The sequence below is a fragment of the Plecotus auritus genome (genome assembly GCF_963455305.1).
Source record: "Plecotus auritus genome assembly, chromosome: 8".
Lineage (NCBI taxonomy): Eukaryota > Metazoa > Chordata > Mammalia > Chiroptera > Vespertilionidae > Plecotus > Plecotus auritus.
Genome location: NC_137782.1, coordinates 40,949,085 through 40,975,814, shown reverse-complemented (window position 1 = coordinate 40,975,814; position 26,730 = coordinate 40,949,085). Strand labels below are relative to the sequence as shown.

The 26,730-nt window shown below is 39.7% G+C and overlaps 2 protein-coding genes across 3 annotated transcripts in view; one reads left to right on the top strand and one right to left on the bottom strand.

Annotated features, from left to right (window-relative positions):
• The window catches only part of ESCO1 (establishment of sister chromatid cohesion N-acetyltransferase 1), a 39,300-nt gene extending 31,768 nt beyond the window's left edge, over positions 1–7,532 (top strand). For both annotated transcript variants that reach the window (XR_013961472.1, XM_080685073.1), the window contains 4 exons: positions 317–406; positions 2,839–2,982; positions 4,759–4,946; positions 6,359–7,532. Coding sequence is in view for 1 of the 2 variants with exons in the window: in XM_080685073.1 (XP_080541199.1) it covers positions 317–406; positions 2,839–2,982; positions 4,759–4,946; positions 6,359–6,506 (570 nt within the window). In the remaining variant the exon portion in view is untranslated. The remainder of the gene's footprint in view (positions 1–316; positions 407–2,838; positions 2,983–4,758; positions 4,947–6,358) is intronic.
• Positions 7,533–10,937: 3,405 nt separating this feature from the next.
• GREB1L (GREB1 like retinoic acid receptor coactivator) overlaps positions 10,938–26,730 on the bottom strand; it is a 130,826-nt gene continuing 115,033 nt past the window's right edge. The window contains 6 exon segments of the mRNA XM_080685072.1: positions 10,938–13,711; positions 15,944–16,082; positions 18,318–18,518; positions 21,615–21,756; positions 22,694–22,918; positions 25,286–25,451. Coding sequence (XP_080541198.1) covers positions 13,548–13,711; positions 15,944–16,082; positions 18,318–18,518; positions 21,615–21,756; positions 22,694–22,918; positions 25,286–25,451 — 1,037 coding nt within the window. The 3' untranslated portion in view covers positions 10,938–13,547.

Here is a 26,730-nt window from a genome sequence, read left to right as displayed (position 1 = left end):
ATCTTTTAGGTTCTGGGAATCATTGACTTTTAAGGGGCTTGCTTTTGGTGTGTGATTTTCAAAATTAATTAAATGGGAAATGATAAATTAGAAATAGGCTGTGGTATCTCTGTGTGAGTAGTATAAAGATGTTAGCTTGCATTGTACCTATTGTATGCTTAACAAAATTGCTCATTTATCTTGTCATAGTTAAACATTAATAAGCATATAATTTTTTCATGTTTGCAATTTTTAGACATGTTGATATTTTTTTCTTCTTGTACATGAATATGAATGAAATGTGCATACAACTTACTTTTCTTTTGTTTTAATCTAGGGATGGAAAAAAGAAAGGATTTTGGCTGAATATCCTGATGGCAGGATAATAATGGTTCTTCCTGAAGATCCCAAGTATGCCCTGAAAAAGGTAAATTTCTAGTGAAATTTCATGTAGAACGGCTAAAATAATTTTGCAGCTCATTTTAAGAGAATAACACATTCTAGCATAGCACATTTAAACACCAATTCTGAAAACAAGAAATAAACATTTAAAGAATAAAACTCAACTAAAAAATCATGGTTAAACTTTGTAGTGTGTCCAACACATATGAACTGAATTTTCAGTGACATGATTACTATTCTATATTATCAATAATTTGAGTGATGATACAGAAAGCATGGTAGTTAATAAGGCCTCACAAATTCTAAGAATCAGGATTAAAATTGAAATTTGAATCATAATTTAGAAAAAAAATTAATAAATGTGAAGTTTTATTCTGAGAATAGATTTCTAAATAAAAACTGCAGAGGGAATCTAATAGTAGGTTTTAGTAATCCTGAAATTAAGCATGAGATAGTCATATGTTAAGAGAAAAAAAACAAGATATATTTGATTCTGTAAATACAGAGTGGGCCAAAAGTAGGTTTATAGTTGTGAGTATGGGAAACCTAGTTTATTCTTGTATTATTATTTATGATTGTATTTTCTGTCTGAACAACTGTAAATCTACTTTGACCAACCCTGTATAATATAGCAAACTTAATCCTCATATCTAGTGTAAGCCAAGTTTTAGTGTGAAACTTAGAATTCTATATTTTAAGGATTCAAAGAAATGAACCAGAGAAGTAATGAAATCTGGGAATCATTTTATTATATAGAATATCTTACAAGTCAGGGAACAATGGGATAAACTTATTTTAAGTAATATGTTAATTACATTTCAAATAATATGTTCAACGTGTTTTTCTTCAACTCCAGAAATTTCCTCATAATGTTAAAGCAATGAGTCCAGGCATTTATTTGAAAAGCTTAATTACACTAGACTGTGTCCAGAATTTCTAGAAATAAAAGGAAAATAATATACTTTTTTTAAGGTTAACAATGGGGCCTCTTTAAATTTAGGAATACTTCATCTAAAAAGGAGATTAAGGAAAATACTTTGAACCTATTATTTCAAAATTTAGCTGACATTCTACTTAAAGTTTATCCTATGGTTCCTGACTTTTCAGATAACACTGTAATATATGACTGGACAATTGCAGATGCCCAAATAAACTTCCATTCTACCACTGCCTAACAAGTATAGACTAGCATTTAGAATGACATGTAAATATGCCACCTGTCTTTGAAACATTGATCCTTGCACAAAAACCAATACTTATTGAATTATTGTTGGATTAATGATTGACTTAATGAAAATCAAATTATGGAAATTTTGGAATTCCAACTATGATCATTTAAAAACACACAGTGGGAACTTTGCTAAACAATCATATATGGCATCCAGCCTTTTCTTATTAGTAAGACTCCTCAGTAAATGCTAATTTCCTCATTTAGTTTCTCAGGGCAAAATCTTAACCTGCAATTCAGTATATTACTAGTTAATAACCCATAATAGGCTAAAAATTAAAATCTAGGGTATTGTGAGTCATTTACCTTTAGGAATCAAATCAGGAGTTGTGAGATACTATTCCAGGAATAGAAGTTGGGTTTTCATCATTAAATAAGGGATATATTATATGGTATTCTATAACTCAGAGATGTGAATATTTAACCCTCTTAGGAGTTATTTGCATTTTAAATTTAGTAGCACAAATCCATGTTTAGTGGACTGAATATCTGCAGATTATTTTGTAACTGGAAAAGGAACTAATCTTTAAGTGCCTACAAAAATCTGGACTTTGAGTACCTACAAAGGTTTGAGCTTATCATTGACCACAATTCTAGGAGGTAAACTAAAGGAAGCACAGTTTGATGCCATATTAATATTAGGGGTTCAAATCTCTGCTCCTTGATTTTCTAGATGTTCAATATCTGCTATGGGAAAGTTGCTTAATTTTAAATTTTATTGCTTCCATAAGTAAAGTGAGGAACCATAGACCTCTAAGAGTTATTGGATTTAAGTGATATAATATTCATAACTTTGTATAATGTCTGGCCTATAAATGGCTGATAAGGAGTAAATGTGTTTCTTTTCTCTGTGCCCACTTCGTTTTACTGATGAGAGTACTAGTTAAGGCTTGGAAAGGAAAGTGGCTTTCCTGGCTAACATTCCAGTGAAGTTCTCTCTGTGATGCTTCTTAATGGGAAGCCTTAATGTTTTTATTGCCTATTATAGGACCTCTCACTTTTCTTGTTCCCTAGACTGGGCTTAGCATCACTCTGCAGTTTTTCCCCTCATTTTGTAAGTTGGTCCACAGGGTTTGAAAAACAGTTGTTGGTAGCACAGTCATTCAAAAGAACTCATGAGAGTATGTCCTCAGAATGATATACTCAACTTACTGACTTGAAATTGTATATTTTTACATATATACAATGCTTTCATTATTTTTTTTAAAATACTGTTCTTTACTTGACAGGTTGACGAAATCAGAGAGATGGTTGATAATGATTTAGGTTTCCAGCAGGCTCCACTAATGTGCTATTCCAGAACTAAAACTCTTCTCTTTATCTCTAATGACAAGAAAGTAGTTGGCTGTCTAATTGCAGAACATATCCAATGGGTAAGTGAATTTTAGAGCGTTCATATTTTGTTTGACATTTAAAGAGTTTACTGTGTAATCTTGAATAACATAACCCTAGTAAATTTATGAACATTTAATGTACGGAAGAGTGTGAATGCAAAATTTCTGTGTGTAATTCTTTACTACAATAGAGCTGTATTTTCAGTGGGTATTAGTTTCTCAAGTTAAGTATGTAAGATAAAAATTGTATAAATCAAAAGTACTTTTAAATTTTGTTTAGGAAGTTTCCATGTTGGATACTAATGTAATGTCTGTACCAATTAGTTCCTTCAGTATTGGAATAAAGAGTTGGAAAACTATAGCTCTAGGTCAAAATCCAGCCTGTTTTTGTAAATAAACCTTTATTGTACAGAGCCATATCCATATGCTTACATATTGTCTGTGGTTTCTTTCACACTACAAAGATTGAGTTAAGTAATTGCAAGAGAGACCAGATGGCCTTTTATAAAAAGTTGCCCACCTCCAAAATAGGTCACCACTTCTTTGGTTGAAATTTAGATGATGAGTTGGCTTGCATTTAGGATCTCAGTTGTACAAAAAAAAAAGCAGTAGAATCGGTGAAAGGGATATGTTCCCGTTATGAGAGTTAAGTAGGAACAGACTAACTTAAGAAAACAAAAGATTCAGAACTCTCCCTAATCATGCTCACTTTGAGGCATACCCCATTTGAAATTTGTCTCTTTTCAGCTGAGTTCTTACTGATGAATTCAATACTCATTGGATTTGACTTCTATTCAGTTGGTATCTTTTAGGTTGCTTACAAAGGTGTACTTCATCGTGAAGTTTTCTAATAAAGTAAAAAGTCAAAATAAGTGTGTGAGTTAATTTCTGTATGTGAAGCTATTTTTTTCAAAAGAAAATTCAACCTGAAATTGTGTAGTTTTATGAATTTTGCTGTTTATAATAACAAAATTGATTTCAATCAATAGCTGATAGAGGAGTTTGGGAATATTAATTTGATATAAAATGACTAACTCATGAAAGCTTGCCATATTGAAATTGAGTTAATTTTACATTGTGCAAAACCCTTGTGTGTTTTTTTTTCTATCTTACCTAGTTCTAAAAATGACTTGCAGTAGAAGTGTTTAGACTAGAAGATAGATATGTAATGCTTGCTTTTTGTGTTGTTAATTCTTAATTGTATTCTCTATTTTAAGTTTAAGACTAGACTGGTAGAGAAGATGTATGTTTTTTAAAGCACTTTGTTTTTTTTTTTTTTTTAAGAAAGAGATGAGTGTGTGGGAAAAAGTACTTTTCTAAATTCTTGATTACTCTGCCATCCCTATTCCTAGTTCCCACATAGCCGTGAACCCTAGTACTATGGCAGCAATCACAGAAACCATTGTTATGACTGCTGAATTCTTAAGATGTACTTTTACTGGTCCTTAGGATGTGGGAGGTATAGAAAACTAACATTCAGTTCCTATTGTGTCAACCATGATGACAAGATGCTTTGTATGTATTACCTTATTCAGTTTCTCAACAATTCTCTGAAAGAAATGGATATTTCCAATTTATAGGTAATGAACTCAAAGCTTAATGAAGTAACTTCCTCTCTTGGTTATGTAACTAGTAAGTGAATTAGAACAGAATGTAGATCCAGATCTATTTCCTAAAATGAGTGTGAAACCATAAATTGTCCCCATATGTTTGTTAAGAAACAAGACAAATGTAGTGACCTCCTCACTAAGGTTAGTACTAGACAATTGCTAAGTAATATTCTTATTTAAAAATGTTTTTCCAATTTTAATATAGGGCTACAGAGTTATAGAAGAAAAACTTCCAGTGACCAGGTCAGAAGAAGAAAAAGTCAGATTTGAAAGACAAAAAGCCTGGTGCTGCTCAACATTGCCAGAGCCTGCAATCTGTGGGATCAGTCGAATATGGGTATTCAGCATGATGCGTAGGAAGAAAATTGCTTCTCGCATGATTGAATGTCTAAGGTAACTTGAATGTAATCCTTCACATTCTTTTCAGTACTTTAGGAAAAATCGCCTTAACTTAATAATATTATTTATAAATTAAGCCTTTTATTCATTTTTCTTTTGCTTTTCTCACTTGATTTTTAATCAGAGGTATTGAAGAAAAGGCCAAATTGCATGTTTTGGTTTTTTGTTCTTTAAAGAACCTTTGCTAAAAGATTAATGGAGAAGGTTAAAATTAGTCATGCAAATGAGGTTTTTTTTAGTTCAAGCTCTTGTGTTTGTTTATTCATAGAATCCCTATCTACTATCTATTGATACTGTTTTCAAAATAATCCATCATTGTTTTAAGTGAGATTCTAAAGCTCTGGAATCTTAGTGCCTTTATGTGTTTCTTGTCTTTCTTCCCCTTATTTTATCACTTAAGTCATGATTCCGAAGGGCTCAGATCTATCCACCCTTTCCATGACAAGAGGCAGGTCTGTTTTTAGCTCTTTCAGAACTAAATCTAGAAAATGCAGCTGATTAAATTATAGTCTTAAATAAGGGTATTGCTCCTTCTTTAAACCTTGTAAAACTTAGATTTTATGACAATCATAAGATTGTTCTAGTTTATAAAAACATAAAACAGTATAGCCATTGTATTTATTCTGTGATAGTGAGATTGACCCAATAAGCTTCCTGTGAAAGCACATAGAATTTTTACTTTTTTCATTTATTGATCCTTCTTGTTTTTGGATAATTCATTGCGAATATATAGAAATACAATTAATTTTTTGAAATATTGATCTTGCCGAAACCGGTTTGGCTCAGTGGATAGAGCGTCGGCCTGCGGACTGAAAGGTCCCAGGTTCGATTCCAGTCATGGGCATGTACCTTGGTTGCGGGCACATCCCCAGTAGGGGGTGTGCAGGAGGCAGCTGATCGATGTTTCTCTCTCATCGATGTTTCTAACTCTCCCTCTCCCTTCCTCTCTGTAAAAAATCAATTAAATATATTAAAAAAAATTAAATATTGATCTTGTGTCCTGTAAAATTGCGGACCTCATTTTTAATTAGACTCTAGTACTACATTGTTTTGAATAGTAGAGGCATGTGCAGAGATAGCCTTACCTTGTTCCTAATCTCTGGGGAACAATTTTCAGTCTTCCACCATTAACATTTGGTGTTCCTTGCTGTTCTTTTTCAGTTTGAGAAAGTTCCTTCTACTCAGGGTTGTTGAATATTTCTATCATGAAAAGGTGTTGGGTAAATGTTTTAAAAACCATTGTTGTTTTCATAATTTTTTTTTTACCTCAAATTATATTTTAGATGAATAGTTATTTTCACCATTTTTGGCATATACAGCATTACTTAAAAAGTCTACTCAAACTGTATTTGACAGGTTTTTCTAATTTTATCCTTCCACTTCCCCACCCCTCTTATTTTTAATAGGAGTAACTTTATATATGGCTCATATTTGAGTAAAGAAGAAATTGCTTTCTCAGATCCCACTCCTGATGGAAAACTGTTTGCAACACAGTACTGTGGCACTGGTCAATTTCTGGTATATAATTTTATTAATGGACAAAATAGCACCTAAAACAAAATCTTGCCTACAGTACTAGAAGACATCTATTGAAGAGTGGATTGGTTGCTGTCTTTAACCAGGAACTAGGGCCATTTTTGTTACAATGAACTCAGGACTGGCAACAGCCATGAGGTTGTTCCATTTTCATAAAATTGGAAACAATGCAGTAATAGCTTATTATTGTTTTGTTTTTTAAAGAAGATATTTTATTATCTTTTACAGAAATTTATGATTAATGTATTTTATCTATAGTTATTTAGACATGTTTACATGCAGCAGATACTTGTTCATAGTGGACTGAAAACTAATGCAAGGACTATGGTCTCAGTGATAAGTATATTTTGAAGTTCTTAATATGGAAATATACCAGTGTAGTTTGGTACTGTATTTTTTTTATATATTGATCTGCTGATACCAGTTATAGTTTTAAAGATTGTATTTTCACAGAGCAGAAACCAGTGTTTTTAAGCTATTATTCAAGGAGGGTGTAATATTAAGTGTTTAGAAATTCAAAGCTAATTTTTTAAGGGCCTGAAATATACTTTGAAGGAATCTCCACTAAAAAGCAAAGCTCCAAATAAGCAGAAGGAATTTGGTATATTGAGCTTTTCCTTCCATTTCTCTCTTTCCTGCTCTTGAAGGCAGAAAGAAGTGGAAGGTTGTAAAGAATTGAGTCTTTCCTTCTTGGAGACATAAGTGACTAGAATTAGGATGGTACCCTCTAAAGTTTATTATCTTTTACTTCTTAAATGGCAACTGGGCACACTTAGGCTATTAACAAAACTCCAAAGAGGTTTATAAAAACCCATGAAATAGTTGCAAGCTAAATATTAATGACTTGGTATCTGCTTTGTTATTCCTCAGAAATACTACACTGAGTATATACCCTCATTACTGGACTTCATTTTGATACTTGTCAATCCTTCATAGTGCCCTCTACTTTTAAAGGGTTTATATGTTGAAAACTGCTGTGGCCTTTTATGACTTGTATATAATGTAGGATAAAATAATAAAATACTTGATAGCTTTTTCTAAGTAATAAATGAGTGTTGTGTTGTCATTTGTGCTTTTTCAGGGAGTTTAAGTTTGATACCTTGAAAAACTATGAAAACGCTGGCTTCTTAAAAGATTAGTTTTCACCAGTTTGCCAAAAGATCAGCATGTCAGCAACAACTCCTCTGAACTTTAATAAAAGGCAAATCCTGGCATGAGAATATCTGTATGTATAATCTATATATATATATAAAGAGGTAATAGGCAAATTGTCCGGGACACCTAAAGTCACGACCGCTCTGGAGGAGGCTGTGCGTGCAGGTGGGCGGGAGGGGACTGCGTGCGCGTTGAGTCAAGCCACGGATGGCACAGGCCCTCAGAGAATAGGGCCTGCCAGCCGTGGTGTGCCGGCAGTCCCGCCTCTGCGAGTGAGCTGCAGAGGAAACACCTTTTCTGACCACTCATTGGCTAAGCTCCACTGTACGCCACTCGCAGTGTTCTTGGTAACTTGGGTAATAAGAATCCAAGAAGGTGATCTAGGGTTTTTCCACCTTATTCCTGGAGGGAAAAACGAAGGTCCGCTGCTGGAGGGGCTAAGAAATGTCATATCCTGTCTATACTTGTTCCATATCCTGCCCTAGCCGGTTTTACTCAGTGGATAGAGCCTCGGCCTGCTGACCACAGGGTCCGGGTTTGAGTCCGGTCAAGGGTATGTACCTAGGTTGCATTTGAGATTTTGCTGTGTGTCACACCCTGTGTATGGTGCTGCATATTTTATTTAGTTATCATGACAACCTTATGAGGTAGAGTTTATAAATAAGGAATCTGGAACTTAGAAGGTAACGAAGAGACTACTAAAGCAGTCTGAGTAAAAAATTTTGAAACATTGAACTAAAGCTGTGTTGTATGGGATGAAGATGAGAGAAGATGGATAAACTCTGAGACAATATAGTGGAAGAACTGGTACAAGTTGATAACTGACCAGAGAAGAATCATGGCAAAGGATCTAGGGCAGGGGTGGGCAAACTTTTTGACTCGAGGGCCACAATGGGTTCTTAAACTGGACCGGAGGGCCGGAACAAAAGCATGGATGGAGTGTTTGTGTGAACTAACATAAATTCAAAGTAAAGGAGTGGAGGGGAGAGCAAGAGAACCAGATAGAACAGCCGGATCTGGCCCGCGGGCCGTAGTTTGCCCAAGGCTGATCTAGGGTAACTGGGAATTTTGATTTGGATAATTGAGTAGATGGATTGACAGAAGGGAATACTGGAGAATTACGTTGGGAGGATTGGATAGGAAGGATGAACTCAATTTTGGTAAAGATTTTAAGGTAGTTGAATATTTTCCAAGTGGAGATAACCTATTTGGTATATAATTGGATATGTTGATCTAGAGTTTAGGAGATTGAATTAAGGAAATTTATGAATATAGTTATTTGAAGGTTTAGAAGAGCTCACCACCCTGAGATTTATAAAATGAAAGGGTAGGAGAAAGTTGTGAGGAACATTATTACTTGAGATGGCATGCCCAAGAAGAGTGATTGAAACTAAGGGAAGAGTCTCAAGAATAAAAAGAAGAATCAATACTGTCACATCACAATTGAAGCTGAAGAGTGACCTTAGAAAAAGAAGAGGGACCTACAGAGTGGTGGAGGCAGTATTGGACACAGTAAGCATGCACTGGCAGTCACAGTTAAACTTCAAAGGAAGGTTGATTGTACAATTGCTGCTTATAAAGGGGCTTTTAAATTTTGTCTGCTGCCATTGAATAGTTGTTTCATTATAAAAATGACTAGTATATAGACATTATAGGAACCACAAGTATAGACAGGAACTATTTGATTTTACTTGGGGTATGCTCTGGTCTACATGGCCATGTAAGTTTATTTTGTGTGAATTATAAATGTCACTATTTTGCCAGTTCATAATATAGTGAACTTGGTGTATCTACTAAAGGCATGATTTTGCTTTTTCTTTTTTATAAAACTTGTTCCATCTTTTGTCATAGTCACTGAAGTAAATACTAAGGAATTTACTGTGTGAATGGCTTTGTCCTTAGCCTCACCTTCCTGGAATCCCCTTTAGTGATGGTTTTTCAGTGAAGCCAGGGTTTCAGTGTTACAGCAATATTATCTTAGACCTAGAGGAAACTTAAGGGCCAGTTACCATGACTAAAGAGACTTCTAAGAAATGTTTGTCCCTGGATGATGTTCTAGGTCTAATTAGCAGAATAGGAAGGTACGACAGTTCCACAGCTTTTAGTCTTTCCAAGGCAACTGTTTTGGAATATGTAGTGGAACACTGGCAGTTTCTATTTGCTCTTAAATTTGTATCATACTTGTATTTATTGCTCCTCCTAAGGTAATGGGAGCCTTTGGCCTAGGGCAGTGGTCAGCAAACCGTGGCTCGTGAGCCACATGGGCTCTTTGGCTCCTTGAGTGTGGCTCTTCCACAAAATACCACAGCCTGGGCGAGTCTATTTTGAAGAAGTGGCATTAGAAGAAGTTTAAGTTTAAAAAATTTGGCTATCAAAAGAAATTTCAATCGTTGTACTGTTGATATTTGGCTCTGTTGACTAATGAGTTTGCCGACCACTGGCCTAGGAGACTTTTTATGCTTCTATATAAAAGTATATTATTTTAACAGTCTATAGAACTAACTGAAAGGTATTATTCTGGATTAACAGTTACTCTCCTAATTTGGTAAAATTCAAGTTTAGAAATAAATTGGGAGATTAACATCTTATGTCATATTACACAGTTCTTGCAAACCATTCTGCCTCCATGAAGGGGACAGCAAAGTGAGTACAGTTGTCATCTATACTAATAAAAGAGAAATATGTAAATTGACCGTATCTCTAAGATGACCAACAGCCAATCAGGAGGCAATATGCAAATTAGCAGGACAAATATTGCGGCGGCCCCACCCCCTGGCTGCTCTGGGTGCGGAGCAGCCGGGTGGGGCAGGATGCCTGCTTTGAGGGGGAGGGCGGGGGGCAGAGGGAGCTCTCCAGCCAGAGCGAAGTGAAGACTGCAGTCTCCAGCTGGAGTCAGCGAAGACTGGCAGGAGCAAAGGCGGAAGGTGGCGGCCAGAGTGAAGGCCAGGGTCCCAGGTGCCAGAGGAAAACTGGTGCTGGCAGCCAGGGGAAGGAAGGCCTATTGCACAAATCTTCATGCAATGAGCGTCTAGTCTATAAATAAAAGATTTGGCATATGTGTACAATGACTATTTCTAACATCTCTTGAATAATCACCTATAGATCTGTCTCCTATAGTTATGTGAAACTCTGCAAATGGACATTGTTGTGGATAGTTATTTAACACTTTGATGGACTGTTATGCCACGATAGTAGAATCTTAGAGTCATCCAATCTGATATATGGACTTCCAGCTTTTCTTGGACACTGTCAGAGTCAGGGAGCTCATTTCATTTATGAATATATCAGAAAGTTAAAGAAGACAAACTTTTATTTTGGGTGTGAGAGAATTTTAATACATCAAATTAAATGGAAGGACAAGAACATATTGTAGACACAACTTAAGACAATTTAAAATCATAAACAAAATGTGAGGTAGACTAGTGAAATTCACCAAATTTTGGTTAAGAAAATTTTACAGTAATAAAGTTAACAGGTGCCTCCTTTTCTAAAAAAAAAAAAAAAAAAAAGCATTTGCATAAATTACAGCCAAAAAAAACAAAACACCTGACTACAACAATTCTAATTTTACTTTACATTCAGTATTAACCTGTGTGAACTGTCATAGTTCAACAGGTCTATAGGTTAATTATTATGGAGGCCTAGAGAACACATTCATACCACAATGTTTCTAAGGAATGGCAAGGCTTGAAGCTGAACACACCAAGGTATGTATTAACAAATCATGGTGTCCTGTGCTTGTGCAATTTTATCCTTAAAGGAGAAGGACCTAACATTCTCTAAAGAATTATACTGATAAGGTGATTTTAAAAGATTTAAACCTTAGTAAGAAAGACATTGAAAAGAATTAGATCAATTTGAACTGTCTATCATTGGGGTGATGGTCTTTTGACTTTATTCTGGTATTTCTTTCCACAGGGTTAAATAGTATTTAAGAGATTATAATCACTTGATTTTTCAGAGTGCAGCCTTCACTAATACGGAGTACCTGCATCTACAGTAACTACTTTAAAAACATTCTTTAGACTATGAAGCCATAAAGCCAGAAGAAAACCTGAGAAGCCATCTGCCCCAGCCAGGTACAACTGTTTTAGAATTATTTCAAGTATTTTATTTGCCCTATATAGTAATATTATTGGAATATTGCACAAATAGTGGGTTTCTTGATATCATCTGCATTAGGCCCTTTCAACCAAACAGGAACATTTGAAATACATTCATATCTAAATCAACCTACTTCAAAACGTACCTTTGCCAAAAATTTTGTTACACTAAAGGAGTATTTTTAAAGCATACATAAGGCAGATCAGATCCTCTTTTAAGGACAATTAAAAATGGGGTTTAAAAGAATTGTTTATTCAAAATATATTTAAAGCATCATAAGTAACTATATTAAAACCAAGAGATCTACAAACCATTTTCAGGTTAGTATATTCCATCTTACTAGCTGTAAACTCCTTGTTATCACAAGCTAATAAAACTGGTCAATTAACACTATTTGTTCTAAGTAAATGCAGGCTTAGTAGACCCCCTTTCAGTAGTTTCAGGCCATAAATAAGATAACAATTCAAGTAAAAATGGCCATGTTAAGTGGGGATAAAGTGGTATATATATGCTAATGAGAAAAATGTCAAGAGGTTGTGTGATGAGAATTGGAGTAATTTTAGAGTAAACTTCCAATAGACTTAGTTCTAAAACATTTTCTAAAAATCTGTTTTTAATTTTAAAATAATGGTGAGAAATTTATAGAAACTTATGCCTCCTACTACTGATACTGAGCAAACACTTACCTTGCTGATTTTAATGAGTCAAAGACGTTTTAATGGAATCTTCCTTACTCCCTACAAAAGAATCTACTGATAAAGACAGTTCTGTCTTTTTCTATGAGCTCATTTCCCTTTTCATCAATTTCTGTGTAGTGGTCAGTATAGGCAGATAAAATATTCATTAAGTGTATCTTTCAAAGGAAGCTTTGCTTTAGTCTCTGAAAAGAAACAAACTAGTTCCACTCCATACAGAGCCATGGTCTGGCATGTAACTTTGCTGGTGTCAACTGCTTAATTCCAACCAAGTAGGGTGGGCATGCAGTGACTGCCAGAAGTTCCTTAATTGGCTCAACTACTGAATCAGGTTCTTCTTATACAAGATTAATCACTGTTCCATATTTTCATAGACATGGTGTGCTTAGAGACTGGAAACATTTTTAAAGAATGGAAAAAGCAAAGTAATTTAAGCAAAGAGAAGCTGCTATATACACAGTGCCTGCTCTGCATTTACTGATTTGTTTGTTCAGTTTAAATAGTAAACTTTAAACTCCTGTGGAAATTTTGCCAAAAGTTTCAATACATATAAGATTATAAATCTTAAACTAACACTGCACAGAGAAAGACAAAGCTACTTCTTTTTTTAAATACAAATATCTTCTACATTCTATCATTTCAGACCCCTGAGTAATACTGTACCAAAGTACAGATCTGAAGAGAAACTGAGGGTTCAGGCCTCAAACGTTAATCTTCAATTAATTCCACACCAACGGTGTCTCATGTAACACATTCAGGCTAGCTAATGCTGAGAGTCAGCTTTCCCCCTAACAAGTTGTAGTAGAAAACACAATGCAAACTCCATGTTTGTTCTCCAAAGTATATCCTCCTCAGGCTCCGCGGGCAGACCACGTCTTAAGTAATTGCATAACTGCCTAAGATGGAGTTAACCTGAATGTAAGGTCCTGAAATGGAACTGAAAGAGTAATGCCCCCAAAGATTTGGGGCGTTCTTTGGAGAACAGACAGATATGTTGCACTTTGCTCCACAGTGATTGTACTTTAAAGGAAAAAAAACCCCAAGTAATTGTTTCTGCCCCACTCCCCCTAGGCATCCCTTTGCTATTTTTGTTCTCTTCAAAAGTTCATACATGACGTCCAGTAAGGAAATACAGGGGCTTGTCATCACTGCTGTTAGCAGTTTGAAATTCATCCCGGAGGCGGAACTGCCACTCATCCTCTAGTTCTAAGCGGACAATTGTCTGGCGTAAGGAGCTTCTGTCTTGGCAAATGACACACAGGGTAGCACCTTTGGTAAAAAAAAAAAAAAAAGAAGTGCATTTTAGGCTCAGGAGTTGATAAGCAACTTTACCACCTCTCTACAATGTATCCCCTAAGTAAACACATCTGAGAACCAACATATTAGGTAAGTAACCCATCATTTAATCTTATTGTTTATTTTGAATAAGTAGTATTACAGATTCTAAAGTCTGAAGGAGTGTAAAGTGAAAAATCTCCCAATTACACCCTCCCTTCCCCTGTGGTAACCAATGTTAAAACCAATGCTATAACGTTTCTCATGTGTTCCTCTTAAGTAGGATTTCTCAACCTCAGCTCTATAGGACTAGATTATTCTTGGTTGTGGGGCTGCTCTGTTCTTTTGTTTATTTTTAAGCAGGACATGATTATGTTTAATACACAAGTTTGATACAAGCAAAAAGTAAAACACCAGAGTAAAATAGTAACAAAAAACATGGTATTTCATTTGCAATACATGAGAAATGGTTAACATCTTTAGTCATAAACAAGCTCTTAAAAACCAATAACAGAGACAATATAATGCAAGGAAAGTGGAAAAAATGAAATATTACAAGTGATGATTAAGCATTAAGCATATATGATGATTTTGCTGAGCAGTGATGAATAGTTTCTCTGCAGTATCACAGTGAGCAGAGTAGAGACACTGACACCTAATATTCTTCAGTTTTGAACAGTGTTGTGCAGTTTGAACTCTCATAAACACTGGGAGGCAGATTAATGAGAAGGAACTATAATTAGGAGGAAAGCTAGTTTTGAATCTATATATAAATTGAGCATTTTTAGCCAGAGCCGTTTCAATTAATTGGAATTATTTCAACAAGTTAGTTGAATAAATTCAATAGGAATGATATAAAAGCATGTTTAATGCAGAGAAAATGTGTGGTCAGTGTAAGCGCCTAAAACACTATTTGCCTGTCAATGTATCAGCACAACCCAGAAGGGTGCACACAAACTCTATTAGTAGTAGATGATAGTGTAGGGAGTACAGTCAGTTGAACTGTGATCTGTATTTATGGGGCCTGGTGGGTACCAGAAATATTGAGGGGACATTTTACTTGGCAGTATACCTGAAACTAATGTAAAATAATATTGAATGTAATCTAATTGCAAAATAAAAAGACATTATATAACATGGAGGAAGGTAATAATAAAAGGAAAACAAAGGTACATAAAGTAATAACTACATACTTAACAAATTTCTATGTTGCCTAGAATCTAAAGATTATTTTTAATGAATACATTTTAAATCTACTCTGTGATAATAAGTAAAATCAGAAATATATGGGAGCCCTGGAGGAGGCCTCGCAATGGCACGTCCTGGATTTCGGTATTAACGTCTCCAGCTTTCCATCTCCTGGATTCAGTCCAACAGCAACAAGGACAACAGTCAACATGCCTGCTTATAGTTCTCTGCATGCCACCCTTTAGGTCACCTTGGATATGAGCTTTCTCACTCTGGCGTTGCTTGGCAGGGAGTGTCCATGGCTACGCCCAAGAGGCATCTCTGAGCCTTTCTGAAGACTGTCTGGGTGTTTCAGATGGTGGCAGAAGCAATGGCACGCGTCCTGTTCCGTCATCACATGCATATCACCAGGGCGGCTGCTCTGTTCTTGTAGGATGTCTAGCAACATCCTTGGCTTCTACCTACTATATTGCCAACAGCAGCAGTATAACAACCTAAATATCTCCAGATGTTGCCAGATGTCCCCTGCAAGGCAGTCATCCCCCACTACTGTTCCAGATGTGTTTTTGTGTGTATAATTACCAAATTTCACTCATAAGTGGTAATACGCTGTACACAGTATTCTGAACCTTACTTTTTTCACTGACCTCAGAGGGCATCTTGTCAGGATTATTTGTGATGCCTGATCTACAATCTGTTCTTAGGCAAATCTAACTAACTCTTTGTATAGGGCATACTTGTTATAACTGAGTAACCTGATTTTTTATTAAAACTAGATTATATGAGAAGCATTACTTCTCTTCTTGCATTGATCCCTTCCTAAAATTAATAGTGGCAAAACATTTAATGTTACAAATCTGGCTATTCATCTAGTATTCATCTTAGTATATCAAGACTTGATTCCTCAGTTAAAACCAAGATACTCAATTTACTGGCAAAAAATGACTGTTAAAGTGCTTTTTAAAATATTTTTCACCTTTGTATTTTGTCCAATGGGAACCAATAGCATTCACAAGCAAAATACTAAATTTGATTTACCTTTTAGAAATTTAAATTTCTTAAGAAGATCAGCACCTACGAAAGAGTCACAGAGGTACAAGAGGAGTCCACTGAAAAACACCCCTTCACAGTTGACATTGCTGGAGTGGGGTCTGGAGCTGATGTAGCATATGGCCACCTGGAATGATCAAGCAGAAGGAGCATGGGCATTTCAGAAGCAAAGTGTCTGTACTTTAGCTGAATGAGTCAGTATCTTCCTCTTTAGCTATCTGTTTCAGGATAAGGGAAAAGAGATTTTTTTTTAATTGAAACTTAAATAAGTTGGTTATTTAAGCTTTGCACCTCTTCTATTTAGTGTACCAAGTTTTAACATATTTAAAGCTTCTAGTTTATTTCTCATAATCAGGGATGGTTATGAAAGAATTAGTAGTAAGAAACAAAATAAGCCCCTCCATCTGAGAGTGTTTATAAAATAAAAAAAGCCGTCTTCCACAGAAAGGTATACTGAGGAAAGATAAAATGTTTAGATTACCTTATTAGTGAGAGTAAACATTTTTAATCAGCTTTTCATGTAGATAGACTTAAATTTTCAATTGGTTAGAAGCTTCAAACTGCATAAATTAAATTTTTAGGTCTGTATGGCTTCCATGTAACTTCACAAAAATTACAGGTAAGTGAATGAGATAGTTGGGAGACCTTGAGAAGGATGGAATGGCTAAAAATGTGGGCCAGACTGCTTGGGTTCGAGTACTGGTTCCTTGAGTAGCTGTGTGACTGAGCAGTTTCCTTCATTTCACCATATTTCATCTTCCTGCTCTGTAGAGATGATAGTAGTACCTGATTCATAGGACTATTTTGTGAATTCATATAAACAGTAAGTATTCAGTGAGTGTTAGTAGTAGTGGTATTGGGATTTTGTTGTCCAACATCTAAAGCCCTGGATCCTGGGATGGAAGAGTTAGGAAACCTGGGCAGAACATGTAACTTACATTGGGACCATGAAAGTGTGGTATCTGTTGTAAGGCTCCTTCTACTTATAAAATTCAATTCATGTCCAACCCACAGTGTAGACTGTGAGAATGTAAAATATTTATAGTTAAATTTTAAAAATCAGTTTCCAAAATTAAATACATTTGGTTTCAGTCTTTAGAGATTGTTTGTCAACACATGCAAAGAAAAAAAGGCATGAAGGAAATGTAGTATACCAAAATGTTATTGGTCCTATTACAAGTGATTTCATTTGCTAATTATACCTTTTATTTTTTTAAATTCTTTACAAGGAAGACATATTCTTGAATAGAATAAAATAGAATATTTAAAAACAGTACTAATAATACCAACAGAAAGCTTAGTGGTGGAAGCTGTTTACGTCTTGAAGGCTATCAGTGGTCAGAAGCCTAAAGGTACAAGTTGCAAATTTTTTTAAAAAGAAAAACTGATGGAGAACTTGAGACAGAAGAGAAAGAATGACAAATAAGGAAGTCATGGAGAAGAATTAAGTGCAGGAGTGGAAATGACGACTATAAAGGTCTCCATGATACCTTAAATGGCTCGGCAATCACTGAGCTCCTTTTATGTGCCTATAATAGTGGGTAAGACATAGTGGGCCTCTGGCTTGGGGAGAAATATCACATGATTAAAATATCTGATGAGTAGATTAAAAAACTGGTACATCTACACAATGGAATACTACACTACTGTAAAAAAAAGAACTCTTACCATTTGCAACAGCATGGATGGACCTGGAAAGCGTTATGCTAAGCGAAATAAGTCAGTCGGAGAAAGGTAAATATCACATGATCTCACTCATTTGTGGAAAATAATGAACAACAAAGTGATGGACAAAAATAAATCTAGAGACAAAAGGATCAAACAGACCGTCCAACCTCGGAGTGGGGGTTAAGAGATCAACCAAAGGACTTGTATGCATGCATATAAGCATAACCAATGGACACAGACAGTAGGGGGGTGAGGGCATGTGCTGGGGGTGGGAGTGGCTGGGGAGAGGTCAATGGGGAAAAAAGGAGACATGTAATATTTTAAACCAGTGGTCACCAACTGGTGGTTCGTGAGGTCCGAAAGGTTGGCGACTGCTGCTTTAAACAAAAATAATTTTAAAATAAAATATCATCTGATACATGTGGTTGGGGAGAGCAAACAACTGTTTCTGCCCAGCTGAGGTAGTAGGCTTCTCAGCAGAGCTGACCTCAGAGCTAAGCTTTGAGTGTTCACTGGCTTACTGTGGAGAGGTGAAATGTGTATGGGGAGGGACAACTACCAGTGCACCTTGTGTGAGCCTTTGCATAAATGAGTCTGTTACAGGTTCCTTTTTGCCTTTTTCAAATGGGAGCTAAAATGGAAAATAAATGGATGGAAGTGGGTAAAGCACAGTACTAGCCCACACCCCCTTTACCTCTGGTCCAATGTTAAGATAGCAATCAACAGCTAACACAGGACTCTTGAAGTTCCGGATGGCTTTGGGGAAGAGTTTGTATGAAGCGTGCTGAAGGAACTTCTCCAGAAGGAACTGCGCAGGAGCTGCCAGTAATGTGTGCTCACTGTCGGGAGCACAGACATACTGAAGGGGCAGGATGGGTGCTAAGCTCTCCGACACCTGAAATCAGAGCCAAGATTATCATAGAAAACATGTTTGTCACTGGATGAAATAGGCAAGGAAACACTGCATTGCATCCTGGCAGTCCCTAAATAATAGTACAACAGTGACAAGTCTGTCCTTGGGTTCTGAAAATGTTTTTCACTTAGTACAGAACAGTACTGTCGTATCTAACAATTCACACACAGCAAGAACAGGCGACAATGGAAAAGCAGGCTTCTTTGAAAGTTATTGCATTTAGCAAGTACACTGTGAGGAACAATAGGAAGCCTTTTATAGTGCTCTGGATGTGGATGGGATAAATCCCATCCCATCACAACTGAGAAAAAAAAAAGCAAAGGTTTCTAAGCTTCTCTGGGGTGGGGCGGGTGTCCCCATATGTATCTCTTAAACAGAAAAGGCTGGCCCATGGAATTCACAACCTTAACAGGTTTTGATCTGTTACTCTTTTTCTGTTTTTAATCATTTTTATTTTTTAATTACAGTTGAAATATTAGTTTCAGGCATACACCCCCAGTGATTAGACATTACATAACTTACTAAGTGATTATCCCAATAAATCTTGTACCTATATGACACCATACAGTTCTTAGAATATTATCCTATCTAATAAAGAGGGAATATGCTAATTGACCATCACTCCATCACAAAGATGGCTGCACCCACAGCTGAGGCCAAGTTCCCTTAAGGAGCCTTAAGAGCCATCAGCAGGGACCTGAGGCTACGCCCTCCCCCACCCCCGTGGGGCTTGAGAAGGGACCTCAGGCTGTGCCCCCCACCCTGGTGTCAGGCTAGGGGACCTCAGGTTGTGCCCCCCCAACCCGGCAGGGCTTGAGAAGGGACCTCAGGCCGTGCCCCCCGCCCTGGCATCAGGCTGGGGGACCTCAGGCTATGCCTCCTGCCTTGGCACCAGGCCAGGGACCTCAGGCTGCGTGCGCCCTCCACCAGGTGGGGCTTGACAGGGGACTTCAGGCCACACCCCCTGCCCTAGCACCGGGCCAGGGGACTGAGGCTGTGCCCCCCTGCCTGGCGGGGCTTGACAGGGGACCTCAGGCTGTGCTCCCCATCCAGTGGGGCTTGACGGGGTCCTCAAGGTGCACCCCCAGTGCTGGGTTGGGGGAACTCAGTCCATGCACCCTGCCCACCGGGGCTTGATGGGGGACCTGAGGCTGCACCCCCCTGCCAGTGGGGCTTGATGGGGGACGTGAGGCTGCACCTCCCTCCCGGTGCTGGGCTGGGGGACCTGAGGCTGCACCCCCCCTGCCTGGCGGGGTTTGATGGGGGACCTCAGGCCACGCCCCCCACCCAGTGTGGCTTGACAGGGGCCCTCAGGCCATGTCCCCCACCTGGCGGGGCTTGTTGGGGGAACTCAAGGCATGCCCCCTGCCCCATTTGGGGGACCTCAGGCCACGTCCCCTGTCCTGGCGCCAGGCCAGGGGACCTGAGGCTAGCTCCCTGCCTGGCGGGGCTTGACAAGGGTGTGTCTGGCCGTGTCTGGATCTAGCCCAATGGGGGTCGGGCCGCTGGGTCTGTGTCTCATGCGATTTTGAGGCGCAAGTGGGTGGGCGGGGACTTGACTCTGGGTCCCCCTTTTAATGTGCACAAATTTCGTGCACCGGGCCACTAGTTGACTATATTCCCTATGCTGTGCTTTACACCCCCTTGACTATTCTGTAACAACCAATTTGAACTTAGTCTGTTCACCTTTTTCACCCAACCCCCAACTCCCTCCCATCTGACAACCATCAAAATATACCCTGCATCTAAGTCTGTTTCTGTTCTGCTTCTTGAGTATATTGCTTATGGATATCATGGGGTACAGGTGCGCTGGCTCTGGGGACTCCAGATAGGTGCAGGCCAAGGTCAGTCGCCTTTTGTGTTCTGGCTGGTTCCACCCGGTGGTATGAGCTACAAAGCAATCTGCAGATGGCTGCTAATTTTCCTGGGTTTGGAAGTACCCAGGTGGGGCTGTGAACCAAGGCCAGCTGCTATTGCCAGGCTGTGGGCCACTTCGTGAGAGGTATGGGGCACCCTGAGGCCAGACACTGCTGGTTTGAGAGATTTTAGGGAAGTTTGAAGTATAAGCCAAGACAGGCTGTTTGTTTGAAAAAGCCACTGGAAACAGCTTGGGTGGGCCTGCAGGTTGGATGGGGTGGGGTCTCCAGGAATCACCAGGGCAGGCAGGAAAACACTGAGCCAAGTTGATGGAGACTCAGATATGGCACCTGCCTGCCAGCTGTGTGTGTGGGAGGTGTCTCAGAACAGGAACAATGGCCTCTGCCAGCACTTCTGTCTGGCAGAAAGCTGCCCCCTTCCCCAGCTCTTACCCTAATGCCAGACAATTTAGTTCCTCCCTGTATATCCCTGTACCATTTTAGCGGCTGTCCCAGCACTGGTGCTGTAGCAGTTCTTTGTCTTAGCCACAATTCCCACTGGTTTTTACAGCCAGAAGTTATGGACACTTCTCTTCCTGGCATTGGAACCCTGGGCTGGGGGTCCTGGTGTGGGGCCAGGATCCTTTGCTCCTCACAGGGGACCTCCCCAGCCGAGATATCCTTTCTGATTTTTGACCAGCCCATTCTGTGTCCGCTCCTACCAGTCTTCATGTGGCTTCTTCCTTAAATCCCTAGTTGTAGGACTTCTGTTCAGCTAGATTTCTGGTGGATCTTAATGATGGTTGTTCTATAGTTTAGTTGTAATTTTGATGTGGTTGTGGGAGAAGGTGAGTACCGCGTTTTACCTATTCCACCATCTTTACTGGAAGTCTCTGGTCTTTCACTTTCTTGACAAGCATCTTGATTTACTTTTCTCATGTATTACATAAAGAATACAGAATGTTAAGTTTGAAACTGAATCCTTGAAGGAGTTGTGAAGCCTTAAATCTAAAGAGAAGTAATTTTGTTGTATTTTCAAATGTTATGTCTGGCTGTAGATGAGTCCTCAGCAAGGGAAATGAGGACTGCAAATGCAAATTTGGCATTAAGGACTCCTCACTTTCTAATCAAGTGGCAAGTGCTTACTGCCAGTACCTAATAACAAAGATATCAATAAATTGTTGTCTTAATTCCAACAGTAGAATCAAGCTTGCAAACTTACCATGATCTTTGGTTTAATGATAAAGTCCCTTTGCCCTCCAACCTGAATGTGTTTCTTCATGAGACTGAAGTTATTAAAACGACAGATGAGCAGGCCACTGCTGTTTGTTCTCAGGTTAAAGTCAACGTCTTCACAGAAATACCTAAATCATAACCACAATAGGTTTCTTTGGCTATCTGATACATCTCAACCATGATCATTACACACAAAGAAATAAATGTGTGGCAGATGTTAAGAGACAGCCTCAAACAGAATCAGCCTTGTCTTCTTGTAGAGCTGGCCCTCTTAGCACTTGCCTGTGTGAAGCCCCTGATTTGGGAATTACAGCCATCAAATAAAGGAGGAGGGAGGTGACTCTGGTCCCAGACATTTCTCAGGACCTTAGGCTTCTTGAACCGAACTAGACTGCACATTCTACACACTCTTGCAAGACAGGAGTGCATAGGTGCTCCAAGTTTTTAAATTCTGACTGCAAATAGGATGAAGCATCTGTCAAATTTAAAACAAGTGAAACAGCTACAGAATATCCTAGTAGCTACAGGATTGGGGGTTGATATAAGAGGGACTTTACAGTCCCTGGCTTTTCTTTGTTTGGCCAGATCAGATTTTCCAGGATATGGACATAATTTATTCAGGAGGCAAGGCCAAGGTTAGCCTGCTCATTCTCCTCTACTGGCTTTTCTACAGGATCCAGACCTCTGGAATTACTAACATTTGGGGAAAATGATTAACTTCTGAGGTCAGAGGAAGAAGGAAGAATTAACCTTCAGTGGGCTTATGGATCCATACACTGACTGGTGTTGATTCAACAGTTTGTCCCTACTTCAGTTTTTGTTGAATAATGAGATCACCGAAACATTTTCTAAGCATTTTATATTGTAACACCTGTTAAGGATTTGGGTCAGTTTGAAGGATGGTGAAAGGACACTTTGAGACTTGATTCTCCCCCTTTCTCCTTGTCCATGTAAAGAGATTCTCAGTTTTCAATTAAAGACAGAAACAGGAATAAAAAGCATTATAGAGGTTAGAGCTGGGCAGAGACAATGACTAGGGTTACTTGCACCCAGGAGCCTGACTACCTGTTGAAGTCGTACTGCACATTCTGAGTCAGGTCTATGTTGAGGAGAATGAAATCGTGCACGTGGCACCTGGAGAACGGGACCCTCAGACTCTGGGAAGCCAGCTTGCTGCTCCATTTCTGTATACCCAGGATTGCATAGTGGATGATTTTTGGTGTTGCTTCAATGTGCTGTAAGACACTCTTCAAGGACACATTCTTACTGGAAACTCCTTCCATGGGCTGGCTATGAAATGTAAAGTTAGTTTATATAAGTTATCAATAAATATTATAGAAAACAGGGTCATTTATGAAGGGCCAACACTACTATACAGTATTAATATCCATAATATAATTAGCTCATTTACTTTCTATTAGCCTGGAATGGAGGAAGGTGTCATGCCCAGTTTTCATACTGCCAGACACTGCTAATTTTAGGAAACTGCCTCTAGGGGGTGGGTTGTATCACTTTAAGACTGAGAAAGAAAGCCAGCCCCTGCTTCAAAGTGAATAATGAACAGGAAGTTACTAGAGTGAGGTAGCCAGAGGTCAGAAGTATACTTCCTAATTCTGGTAATTATCCTATATAATAAAGAGGGAATATGCAAATTGACCATCACTTCGTCACAAAGATGGCTGCACCCACAGCTGAGGCCAAGTTCCCATAAGGAGCCTTAACGAGCTATCAGCAGGGACCTGAGGCTACGCCCTCCCCTGCCCCCATGGGGCTTGACAGGGGACCTCAGGCCATGGCCCCCATCCCGGTGCCAGGCCAGGGGACCTGAGACCACGCCCCCCGCCCGGCGGGGCTTAACGAGGTACCTCAAAGTGTGCTTCCCGTCTTGGTGCTGGGCTAGGGGTACCTCAGGCTGCTCCCCCCAGCCCCAGCGCCAGGCCGGGGGAACCTCAGGCTGCGCCCCCAACCAGGTGGGGCTTGACAGGGGACTTCAGGCTGTGCCCCCCACCCTGGCACCAGGCCGGGGGACCTCAGACTACACCCCCTCATCTGGCAGGGCTTGGCAGGGGACCTCAGGCCATGCCCCCCACCCAGCACTGGGCCAGGGGACCTGAGGCTGCAACCCCCTGCCTGGAGGGGCTTGACAGGGGACCGCAGGCCATGCCCCCCACCCAGCAGGGCTTGACGGGGGACCTCAAGGTGCACACAGTGCTGGGTTGGGGGAACTCAGGCCGCGCCCCCCCCCCCACTCAGTGGGGCTTGATGGGGGACCTGAGGCTGCGCCCCTCTGCCAGTGGGGCTTGACAGGGGACCTGAGGCTGCGCCCCCACTGGCAGGGCTTGACAGGAGACTTCAGGCCATGCCTCCCACCCAGCGGGGCTTGACAGGGGATCTCAGGCCGTGTCCCCCATCTGGTGGGACTTGATGGGGGACCTCAAGGTACACCCCCCCGCTCTGGTCTGGGCTGGGGAACCTCAGGCCATGCTCCCCGTCCTGGCATCGGGCCAGGGGACCTGAGGGTATGCCCCCTGCCCAGCGGGGCTTGACAAGGGTGGGACTGGCTGGGTCTGGATCTAGCCCAATGCGGGGGGCCAGTTGGGTCTGGGTCTCACACGATTTTGAGGCGCATGTGGGTGGGCGGGGACTTGACTCTGGGTTCCGTGGTGCGCCCCAGACTGACAGGAGGAAGGTTTTCATATACATTTTACTAATTTTCTTTCATCTCTGACACTTCTATTACAGAGAAAGGGCAAATAGCAATATTAAATTATTTCCTCTAATTAATCCCCTTTTAATGTGCATGAATTTTGTGCACCGGGCCACTAGTTGTATAATAATGGAATATTTGAGAATGTCACTGACTTCAAATCCACAATGGAAACAAGGACACAAAATTACAATGTTTGAGTTGGAAAGGCCTAGAACTCTGGCTGTATTTCAACGAGGGTGTTGTTGACATCTGGGGCCATTTCTTGTGTTGGACTTTCCCAGTGTTATTATCCCCTGGTTCTCATTGCCCCCTCACCACTGCCCCAGGAGGAAAACCACTGATATTGGCCCAACCATAATTTTACAGGTGATGAAATTGAGAAAGGTGAAATAACTTTCCCTTTCATCCAGATAACACAGCAAAGCTGCGGCTAAAAAGCAGGCTTCCTGATTTAGAAGCCAATGCCTTTTAAAAAAAAAATCCTCACCCCACAATATTTGTCCATTTATTTTTAGAGAGAGGGAAAGACAGACAGAAATATCGATGAGAGAGAAACACATCGATTGGTTACCTCCTGCATGCGCCCTAACCAGGGCCCGGACCAGGGAGAAGCCTGCAACCAAGGTACATGCCCTTGACTAGAATCGAACCCAGGACCCTTCGCTCTTCAGGCCAACACTCTATCCACTGAGCCAAACCGGCAAGGGCTGGACTTTCTAAACAAAACATATTCTCAATAGACTTATAGCTAACCAAAGCCATGATGCAGAAATGGTCCAGGAATTTAATGGCATATTGAATGTCTAAATTTAAAAAAAAAATGTACTCATGAGGGTGGTCTTGTGGATGATCTTTCTGCTCTGAAAAGCTATACCTCTTCTATTCCATGCATAACTGCAGCCAAGGAGAGGATCTTCTCAATAGGACTGCTCGGGAAGTACCACTACCTGGTCTGCTCCTGAACACTGTGAATGTTCCACAGGACACAGGAGTCATCCATCACAACGATGAAAGGCCAGACACACTGGCGTTTAATTCCCAGCTCTTCCAGGCGGTTCCTCTCCAGTTCCAGGTTGTGGTATGACAGCTCCTTAATGAGAAACCTGGCAGCACCTAGAAGGCAACACAAGTACAGCTGCAGGTCCTTCGCTCAGGAAGCCCCAGAGACAGCTCACTCTCTCCACAAGCATGCCTGTTCACATGGTGACCACTGTGAGCAGGGTCAACTAGATGTTCAGAGCAAACTTTAGGTAAAAATCACAGAGGAAGTCTTTAAAATGCAGACTCCTGGAGCCTAACACCAAAGACTCACTTGAGTAGGTCTGATGAGGGGACAGAAACCAGAGATGTCTGATGATACAGACGATTCATGAACTACACTTTGAGGAATATAGCAAGAATCCAGTTTCCCTGATAGGACAAAGGATGCCACATGGAGGAAACTCATTACTAGTCAGTTTCTGAAAGCCATGATAAGAGGCTCTCTCAGTCTCAGAAGCAGTCTCTCACATGCCATGCACTAGGGAGTAGCTAGAGCCTGTCATTAGTGGGTATGCCACTTACACGAATGTGTTCCCTGCTTTAGATAACTTTAGGAAATTGGTAGCATCTTCTCTGAAGATGATTCTGGAAACTGGCATCCTTTTCCTAAATATTTATTTATTTATTTTGCAAGAGGCTGTGTGGTATAGTGAGTAGTAGAAATACTGGAGCCAAGCTGCCTAGGTTTGAATCCCGATTCCACCACTTTCTAAGTTGGACAATGAACAAATCAACTCCCCTCTGCCTTGGCTTCTCCACCTGTAAGAAGGCAATGATAGCATCTATCTCGTGAATTGTAAGGTGCTTGGGATAGTGCCTAGCATGTGCTAAGTACTCAATGAATGTTAGCAATTAAGATGATTGTCAAGCCAGTCAGAGAAAGACAAATATCACATGATCTTACTTATTTGTGGAATCTAATGAACAAAATAAACTGATGAACAAAATAGGTCCAGAGGCATGGATGCATGTAACAAACTGACACATCTCAGAGGGGTGAGGGGGATGAGAAGAGATTAGCCAAAAAACTTACATAGATATATGCATAGTCCATGGACTCAGACAATAGTGTGGTGAAGTCCTGGGGTGGGCAGGGGCTGGGTGGAGGAGTGAATAGAGAGGGGAGTGGGGGATATCTGTAATACTGTCAACAATAAAAAATATATATTAAGGATGATCACCAGGCATTAGCCAAATTTTATGAGTAGCCCACCCTAAAATGAAAACAAAATGTAGATAATGAAATGAAAGGTAGTAAAGCTAGTAAGTCTAACCAGGAAAACTATTTGAACAAATGAAGGAAATAGGATTTAGGAAAATATACCTTCCAAGAGCATGAATGTAATAGTTT